Source organism: Papio anubis, chromosome 8 (genome assembly GCF_008728515.1).
Source record: "Papio anubis isolate 15944 chromosome 8, Panubis1.0, whole genome shotgun sequence".
Lineage (NCBI taxonomy): Eukaryota > Metazoa > Chordata > Mammalia > Primates > Cercopithecidae > Papio > Papio anubis.
The window spans coordinates 1636639-1646598 of record NC_044983.1 but is presented as its reverse complement, the minus strand read 5'-3'; the positions used below and the strand labels follow the sequence as shown (position 1 = coordinate 1646598).

The 9960-nt window shown below is 53.3% G+C and overlaps 1 protein-coding gene across 7 annotated transcripts in view; it reads right to left on the bottom strand.

Moving 5' to 3' along the window:
• Window positions 1-35: 35 nt before the first annotated feature.
• The window catches only part of ARHGEF10 (Rho guanine nucleotide exchange factor 10), a 143136-nt gene continuing 133211 nt past the window's right edge, over window positions 36-9960 (bottom strand). For 3 of the 7 annotated variants that reach the window (XM_031669344.1, XM_017961743.3, XM_009212451.4), the window contains one exon: window positions 8556-9070. In XM_031669344.1, coding sequence (XP_031525204.1) covers window positions 8556-9070 — 515 coding nt within the window. Of the gene's footprint in view, window positions 721-7203; window positions 9071-9960 lie in introns of those variants that run through there. The other 4 variants (XM_009212455.4, XM_017961742.3, XM_003902377.4 and 1 more) reach the window with 4 other exon arrangements.

Sequence of the window (9960 nt, the reverse complement as noted above, 5' to 3'; positions counted from 1 at the left end):
TCTCTCTGTGTCTCTGTCTCCCTCTCTGTGTCTCTCTTTCTCCTCTGCTTCCACTCTCACATCTCCTTCTCCGTCTCTGCCTCCTTCTTACACAGACACCTCTGATCACGCAGGGCCAGCCCAGATACTCCAGGGTCATCTTTTCATCTCAGGATCCTGAGCTTGGCCGCACCTGCAGAGCCCCTTTGCCACATAAGGCCACATATCCACCGTATCCAGGAATGAGGACGTGGACATTCACAGGGGGGTTGCTGCCCAGCCGCAGGACGCTGCAGAGGGCTGGGTGTTAGGGAAGCAGCAGAACACCACAGGGATGGCATCTCGGGTCAGAGCCCAGCAGGCCTTGCTCCGCTCCAAGCTCCAACTGCTGCTCAGAACCAGCCTGCCACAAGCAAGCAGTACACGTTTGTTGGAAAATTGAAACCATCTAAGTAAGGAGTGAGGAAATGCTGGGATAATCGAAGCAATCGCAGCCCACAGGGATGCATGACTGAGACGGAGGTCGGGGGAAACTTATTACATAAGAGCTCCTACCTACGGACTATGGGTGACACGCAGACACCTTCCCAGTTCTGATTCACTCACATCTCCTGCCAGCTGCATGAGGCAGCTCCTGCCGGCTCCGTTTAAACAGATGTGAAGTCATTAGCCCAAGCAGCTCTCAGTCCAAGTTAAAGTTTGGGTTTCGGGGCCTGTGTGCGTCATCCGTCATTTGTGTTTCTGAAAAGTGAGATGAATATAAGTACCAGAATGGCAAATGCGATCTTCAGGCCCCAGGACAGCAGTACTGAGTGATTCCTGGACACACGGGAGCTCACAGCCCGGTGGGCAACCATGGACCCGCGGATCCCGCAGCCGTGGGCGTGCCTGTCCCGGGAGCTCACAGCCCGGTGGGCAACCATGGACCCGCGGATCCCGCAGCCGTGGGCACACCTGTCCCGGGAGCTCACAGCCCTGGTGGGCAACCACGGACCTGTGGATCCCGCAGCCGTGGGCGTGCCTGTCCCGGGAGCTCACAGCCCTGGTGGGCAACCGCGGACCCGCGGATCCTGGAATCTGGGTGAAGAATTCCCATCTAAAACCTGTACCTCCTGCAGAAAATCCAGAGGAGTCTGTTGTAAACTTTGAATATGTGAAAAACCAAGCCCAAATTTACTGTTTGTGCGAGTCAGATGTACGTATGTTGCATTTGCTCAAAATAAGGTAAACTAAAATGTCTCCCGCCACCAGAGGTGGTTCTTTCTGGCTCGGCTGAGTATGGATCCAGGCCCCTTTAGGCTGAATGCACTGTTGGGTTTGGCTTAGAGGTGAACGAATGGAAGAGTGTTCACAGACGGGCTGACTGGCACTGCTCACTCCTGCTAGCCCGTGTGAGAATTCCATTTCATGACCGAAACTTTTAAAAATTCAAAATAGACTAACTGCTGAAACGAGACAGGCACAGTGAGAACAGGGGGGACTCTAGAGACCACAGCAGGACCCCACATGGTGGCAACAAAAGGCAAACCAAGCCGTTGATTTTTGATTGCGTGGAAGATGGTGAAGATGAATCGTCCCTTACTTAACCGACCGACCAGGGTCTTCCAGCCTCTGTGCCGTCAGCGTCTGGGGCTGTTCGGGCACTGTAGGACACGTGGGGCGTCCGTGGTCTCTGCACATGGATGCCCGGTGCCCACGCTTCCCCCGACCTCTCCCTGTATCGACCACCAAGGTGTCTCCTAACATTGCCGAAGGTCTCCTGGTGGGTGGGGGAAGGTGGAAATTGCCCCTGGGTGAGACCCACTGAACTGGAGATGGAACGGGACTCTTGTATGTTAGCACCAAAAGAAGCAATTATCTTTTTCAGGAGCAGAAGAAAATAAACACAAGCCCCTCATTGCTAACAAAAGCAGCCCCCACTTTACTTTCTCTCCACTTTGCTTCTTGAGCCTGTGCCTCGTACCCACAATCCAAGGGGTCACACTCTGGGCAAACCTGTGGGTATCGAGGGGAAAGGTGCCTTCTGGGTCACTCTGATTCTTGCACCATGGCATTTGAGGCTGCCTCCAGCACTGCGTCCAAAGACCCTGTCCCAGAGGCTCAGCAGGGCAGGACGGAGACTGTGGGCCAGTGGCACACAATGGCACACACAGGTGCCTCTGCATCGCAGGCCTGCCCTACCGCGCCCCCTCCACACACCCCACCCCCACCACAGAGCTCTAGGCTTTTGCCATCGATGGTCAAACATCATCCTAGAAGCCTGCAAAACGGCCCGTCTCTTCTTTGTCCTTGGAAAAGGCGGTTCTGCCACACTTGGCCGTGTGCCATCTACACGGGGTACCCGCTTGGAACCAGAACGTACAGAACCCTCCGGGTCTCAGAGGCTGCCGGCTCTTTGGGACTGGAGGGCGGCTTTCCAGCCAGCAAGCTGGGCCTTGTCGCCACCGTTTACAATACGCAGGAGGGAAAAGCCCCCGGATGGCACCAGGGCACAGATTCCTGTGGACAGCTTTTGGTTGGTTTCTGCTTCCAGCCCTTTTGTTTGTTTGCTGTGTGTCCGGGCCGGGCTCCAGGCCGTGCGGTTAACGGCCCTGGCTGAGCCCACAGCTTTCCAGGGCCTGAGTCTCACTGCCCCTTTACTCTGTAATCCCAACCCCGTCATCCTGACTCGGATCAATTCTGGTAATGAGGGCGGCCGTGTGTCACAGAGCCAGGCTGCTCCTACCGCCCCTGGCCAAGTAGCCCGTGGTGAGACTCCCACACACGGAGCCATGGTGTCCTTGTCTGCAGGACGGGAGTGAATGACACCTCACGTCACTAGGGCCGTGCTCAGAAACGCACTGATCATGGGAAGGGGCTGCAGCGGCCAGCGCACCCGAGGGGACACGCGCCTTGCATCGTCCCTGTCACCCTCACTCTGCAGACGGAGGAGGCAGCTCGTGACCCTGATTTGACATCTGACAGTGAGAAAACCAAAGAGCATGGACTTTCCTGTTCCTGCCCTGGCTCTGCTGCTTTCTAACCAGGAGCCCAGAACTTGGCTCATTTTTGTTAGAAACAGCAGAAGCCATCGGACGCAGGCCCGGGAGGTGAGGTGGGCACCGGGGGACCTCTGGGAGCACAATGGTGTTTTCAGTCACCAGAGGCCTCCGTGTCCACAGCAGCGCACGTGCATCCCTCCCCACGGCAGCTGGGGATGCCGAGTTCGCTGCCCTGCTCCAACGGTCAGTTCTTCTCGAGGCCCCTTGAAAGAGTGGAGGGGAGCAGGGAGCCGACGGAGCCCCCAGCTTCCCGCCCGAGTGTACACTGCCCAAGCAGGGCCGTGGGGGCCTGGCGGGGAGCAGTTTCCTGCCCAGTGCCAACCCGACTGTACTGGGCTGGTCTTCCCAGGAAATGGTGCCAAACTGCAGGAGCCACGAGGCTCTCTGTTGCTGGCACACCGGACACTCAGTGGGGTCTTAGCAAGGCCAGCCTTGGTGCCAGGGAGCCCATGATACTGAGCTGGGGAGCCACAACAGCACCACCGCAGTGGCCCTTGTGTTCCTACACCCATTGCACAAACCCTCTCTGGCCAACAGCCCCAGACAGGCTACTCTGCTCACCCCGTGGTCTGGGGCTTTCTCTCTGGGGGGCATTAACACAGACACAAAGACACAGGCTTTTGCTCATCCTCTTCCACCTGACAGGACGACTGTGTGCCCTGTGAGCGGCCGTCGTGTGCGGAGGAGTGTCCTCCACAGCTTCCCGCAGGGCCTTCCCTGCACAGGACGAGACAGCCAGGGCCGCAGTGCAGGCAGCAAGGATGGGGTGTCCCCACGCTCCCCCAGGGGCCAGCTGCTGCAGGGCACTGCACGTGGCTGGGTGTGGACGGGGCGGTGCGATGGACGCTGTTTCCTGCATTCTACTTCACTTTCTGAACCTGCTCGGTGCTGTCCCTAAGGTGTCGTGTCCATCCCAGCCTGCAACTCACCCGTCTCATGACAGCATTCCACGGGCTGCTTAGCTCACAGTCAGCGTCTGTTCTGGGCTGCAGGTTCGTGTTCCCCCAGATTAATATGCCAAGGCCCTAATTCCCAGTGTGATGGCCTCTGGGAGGGGATGAGGTCACCAGGGTGGGGCCCTCACGATGAGATTGTGTCTTTGTAAGAGAACTTGCTTCCTTCCCGCCATGGGAGGGCACGGTGAGAAGCTGGCTGGCTGCAGGCCAGGAAGGGGCCCCTGCCACACCCAGCCGTGCGGGCACCTGGATCTGACTTAGCCTCCAGCACAGGGAGAAATCAACATGGTGAGGCTGCCCAGTCTATGGTGCTTTGTTCTGCAGCCTGCGCTGAGACAGTGGCCTCTGTGTGGATCCTGGCACCCAATTTTGACTGGGCCTAGTACCACCCAAGCTCCATTTTTCGATGGGAGATAACAGAGCCTGGCTCTGCAGCTCTGTGGGCCGTGCTGCTACAGCAACGTCTCAGCACAGTCCCATCTGTGTCGTCATGAGGCCGGCAAGGCACCTGTGCTGCAGAAGTGGCTGCGCAGCTTGTCCTTCTCTTGGCCCCCTTCCAAACTGCCAGCCCCAGGGGCTCCCCAGAAATGAGCTGGAACAGTCTTCCCATGTGTAGTGCATGCTGGGTCCAAAATCCAGAGGCCCCCCAGTCACTGCCCCCCAGAATGGCAAGGAGCGTGGGGTATGGTTTGCCCTTTACCTCATAGGGTGTATCAGGGCGTGCACAGATGCTGAAACCCCAGAAGCTTCAGTGATGTGGCAGGCCTGCGATATCGCCCAGCCTCAGGCAGACACCTGCCTTCCTTGGTCACCCGGCTTCTCCCAGGTCCAGGCAGCATGAGGTCATCGACACAGTAGTGACCTTGTCGCCTTACAGTCAAGCCAGGGTTCAGAGCACAGTGAGCACGGCAGGAAATGCACTGCAGTCCTCGCCCAGTCAAGGCAAGCTGTCTTCGCTCCATGGATAGATGTGCAGAAAAGTGCAGCTGCTGAATCGGCAGCTGTGCTGATCTGTTCCGGTGAAGATGCTATTTGTCACTGCGGCTGTGACTGGAGAGACCACCTGGTCATGCTGCAGGACCTCACCGCCGCCTTCCACCACAGCCTGGGGTCTGCAGTGCCCAGTTCCATGAATTACATGGGAATTGGTGGGCACTGGGATTTCGCCATCCTTTGAGCCTCTGACGGCGGCTCTGATCTTTGCAATTCCTCCAGGGAGGCAGGATGGATTTACCGATTGGGTAGGAATGGGGAGGGGTGTTCAGAGCCTTCCAATGGATGGTTCCTAATTCAGTGGCTCTGACTTCACAGGTTACGGAACTAGTGATGGTCTCTGCCAGCTGCCAGCTCTGTCTATCCCAATTACACACCTGGCCCTTGTGAGACGGACGTGGGCCGAACTCCACGTGCCACGTGGCTTTTATAAGACCCCTCTACAGCCCAAGGGGCTGCTCTGCTTCTCTGCTTGGTGGCGACTCAGAGCCTGGACAGTTTCCAAGGTCGGCTCTTTCCCATGACCACTGCGGTCTTCCCGGCACATGGATGCAGGTCCCTGTGGGGAAGCATGGACCATACATGCTTGCAGTCTACGTTTGGGGTCCTTCCTCAGGTGAGCCTGACTCCCCCTTCAGTCGATGAGATCCGAGCCTGTGAGCTGACTCAGGTGTGGGACTTGGACCATGACCTGCAGGTTTTCGTTCATTGCTGAGCAATGTCTCTTGGTGCTTTCCTGTGTCCGTTCAGGCTGCTGTGATGAAATACCAAGCCTGGCCACACCCCAGGGCAGGACAGGGGCCCCATCAGGAGGTGAGATCATGGTGCCAGTCAGGCTCCCTGTTGATCAAGTTACTGAGGGTCTGCCCAGCAGGTGGGAGCCCGGAAGCTGGCACAGATGCAGCCATTTGGCCCTGGGCTCCCACGTGTCCTGCTGTCACTGTGTTAATCCTTGTCCAGGAAGAGCCCAGGGCTCTGCAGAGGAGAGGGGGAATAAACGGATAGCAGCAACCCCAAAGGGATGCTTCTTCTCTCTTGTCCCATTCCCTAGGCCTAAGACAGAGCTTGGCCTCACCTCTGACACTCATCAGGTGCTCAATAGAAGCTTGTTGCTTAGCGAATGCACTTGCCTCTACGCACGGCTTCCTTCATTGCTGATACGCTTGTTTTCCTCATTCACCATGAGCCTGTGAAAGTGGAATCCGTGTCCCGGCATAGCAGGAGTTCTCTGCAGCCCACGTTCTCCGACCTCTTCCTCCCCCACAGCCCTCCTGTGCCTGCCTCTCTCAGGATCTCTGGAAGTCCCTCTTCTCTAGGAGGGCAGTGGGAGGTAAGAAGTCAGTTACACAGACCCCACTCTGTCCATGTCCCACACCATCAATCGTGTGGAAAGATTTCTGTCCCAGCAAGTTAACTTTACACATTGAATTCATCTGTCCGTGTAAGATGTTGGCCCTGGTCTCGTAAAACAACCATAATAGGAATATTTTACAGGAAATTCATTCTACTCATGACATAAGTCAAAATGGAATGGCCAAGTACAGGCTGGGTATGACTGTGAAGTCAGAGCCACTGAATTAGGAACCATCAACTGGAAGGCTCCGAACCCTCCTCCCCATTTCTACCAAGTTAGTAAATCCATCCTGCCTTCCTGGAGGAATCGCAGAGACCAGAGCCGCCGTCAGAGGCTCGAAGGGTGGCGAAATTATGCCCACCAATTCCTGGCTCACACCAGGAATCTCAGCACTTTGGGAGGCTGAGACAAGAGGACTGCTTGAGGTCAGGAGTTTGAGACTAGCCTGGACAACATAATGAGACCCCATCTCTATAAAATGTTAAAAAGAAAAAAAGAGTTAGGTGTGGTGGTGTGCATCTGTAGTCCCAGCTACTCAGGAGACTGAGGTGGGAGAATCGCTTGAACCTGGGACGTTGAGACTGCAGTGATTGTGGGAGCCCAGGGGGTTATGGTGAGCCATGATCACGCCACGGGACTGCAGCCTGTGCAACAGAGGGAGACTTTGTCTCTTAAAACAAACAAAGAACAAGTACATGAGTTGCTTGAAAGATTCCCAGTGACTACTTCCAATTCAGAGCGCCGTCCTCCACGCAACCGGGTGCGCTGCTGGGATTTAGAAGTAGCAAGTGGTGATGCAGCTAGGAATGTGCAGGCCAATCCCCCTGCCCCCGAGTGTGATGCCCCTTTCCATCTGACACATAAAAGAGGCAACTCGTCCTACTGCATTTTAAAATAAAAATACTTTATTTATGAAATCAGACAGCAGCTAACAGTTGGAGAAGCTTGGGAAGAAATCACTTTCACATGGGGGATATATGCAACCTAGAAAATATTTGGCTAAGTCATAAAATTAACATTTTTAGTCATCTGTAAAGTGCTGAGACATTTATTTCTGGTGACTGCCTGGGTTAGGATTTTTTCCTGTTACCCCTCCAGTAAGTGAAACATTGAAATACAAGTTGAGCAGGATGGAGTTCACTAAGTATGCACCTTGACAGGATGGTGTGCACTCATTATGCACCTTGTCACGCGGAGTTGGCTCTGCGACTGCGGAATAGAAACTGATGCGTTCTGCAGAGGAGGCGTCTGCACAACAGACAGGCTGGCCCGAGGTCACGCTTCTTGGCCTGGGTCCCGCTCAGCGACAGCAGCCAGCATGGCCTAGCACCAGGAGTCATTCGGAGCGTGCGTGCTAAAGCAGACACAGCGTTCCAGGTCAAAGGGGCAAGAAGCCGCACCAAGGAACTAAGCAAGACTGCTCTGCCTATCTCCTCTAACACTAAAGCACACACGTTTCTCATGTGGGTAGTCACTCTATTGATGCGAGAAGGGAGGAATAATTTGGTGTTGATGCTTGAGTCCAAATGTTGAGCATTTTGGTTCAAAGCACACATTATTTGTGAAATGCTACAGATAATATATTGACTGAAACATTAACTGTTAATTTTTTTAATAGAAAAATGCAATATAAAAATATTACTTTGTTAAAATATACAGTACACATATTATACCACTTTGGAAAACCCAGCTCACTTCTGAACTGGTAGGTGTTACCTGGCTTTTAAAGTTGTTAACAAATTTTATTCTGAAATTCAAAAATAGAGAATATAAATAAAAGTCGTGAATCTGAATCAGGTAAAATTATTTTAAGAATTGTTAATAGATGCCTGCACTACTGAATACACATATTTTCTCATAAATTCTTAGTCTGCGAATTCTGTAATATGATACGACAGGTCTGGCACTGATGAAGTTTAACATTTAGTATTTATATATGGACTACAGCAGTCAAAAAGAATGTGGTATTTTCCCAGAACTGCACTCAATTACTTGAAAATTGCATCAATCTTCTGCCTTCGTTAGAAGTGCTTGTAATTACTTCTGCTGTACGGAAGAGAAGGAAGGAATTGGCAGGAATGCCACCATGACGATATTGCACGTTTCTCCCCCAAATACTGTTTTTAATTTATTCCCAACCAGTGTAGACACAGCTTAATCACTCAGGCTGTAGGATTAGCTGAGAAGTCACCCTTGATTGCAAATTCTGACAGCAGGAGGCGGCCGTCCTGCTTATATATTCAGCAGAGGGATCTGCCAGACCATGACGGACGGCGCCAGCTCCTCCTGGTGGGGCTGCCGGGCCTTCCTGTGCACCCGCCGGTGGCCCTGCCCTCCACAGACCACCAGCGCCGAGCTGGCCTTGGCTTTCTTGGCCCGGCGTGCTTTGCTTCTCAGCGAGACAGGATCCTTCAGGAGGTCATAGATGGTGCTGTCCTCCGACCTGTGCTCTAGAGAGCTGGAGCCGTGAGACAAGCTCAGGGACCCGGACGAGGAGGACACGTCGCTTTTCTGAGTCATCGATCCCAGCGAATCTCCCAACCAGATGGCTGTGTCAGCGTCACTCTGGTTCAGGGACGAACCGGTTCCTTCACTCGGAAGTGCATCCTTCTGGTCTTCGTCCTGGGGCTCGGGGCCGGGAGCCAGGCCGTCCCCGGATTTGTCCTTGTCTTTCTCATGCAGAGCCGTGGCCAGGATGATGAATTTGACAGGACCGTTGTGTGCATGGTAGGAGACCATGCCTCTTCCTGAAAAGGGAAACAGTTCAACAGCTGTCTTTTAAAATAGGCAAAATGTGAGAGAAGGAAGCAAAAAGTGCCTGGCTTAACCCCAATGCACTTCTCCCTGCCCAAATAACGAAACCTGTCACTTGCATACTTGAATCATAGGCTACAATGGAAATATCTGGATTATATTCTTCTGGGGTTTTAGTTAATGTGAAGAAGGCTTTAAAAATGATTTTCTAAAATAGAAAGTTGTGTTTTCCTCAGCAGTATTTCAGTTCTAATACTCATACTGTACTTTTCAAAGTAATAAAATAGTCATTTTTCCATTCTGCATAAAATACCTTCTAACTTACCCTATGGAAATATCCCAAATTTTCCGAAGTCTTGATTAGAAATATTAACGCCTGAAATGTGTAGGTTTGGGAATGAAATAACTGAATTGCCGGCTGGCTGCCATTTTTCATTACAAAAATGTTCTGGGGTTCAGAACAATTTAACTCTATAGTTTGATTAAAGTTAGGACTTTCAGTTTTCAGGTGATGTGATTCAAATTTTAAAGTCATCATTGTATCAGAAAGACCTGTAGGTCTTCTTCACGGCACACAGAGTCCTGCAACCCCCACACTGATTCTGTAGCATCACGTGGGCCTCGTGTCTTCGGGGTGCTTCGTGGGTGACGTGACATACGGACAGGGGCACGTGTCCTTTCCCCCAGTGCTTTCAGTGTGAAACAGGCCCCAGCCCTCACCATCATCCTACTCTGGCCAAGGCAGATGACATCACTGAATCTTCCACCACGGTGAGAGCCCATTTCCCAAAGAGCAGAGTGGCAAAGTGAAGTCTGCAGGGAGCGGGAGCTGGGGGGACTGGGCAGGGACAGGGCCGCTCATCACCTGGTGAAGCGCGCACCT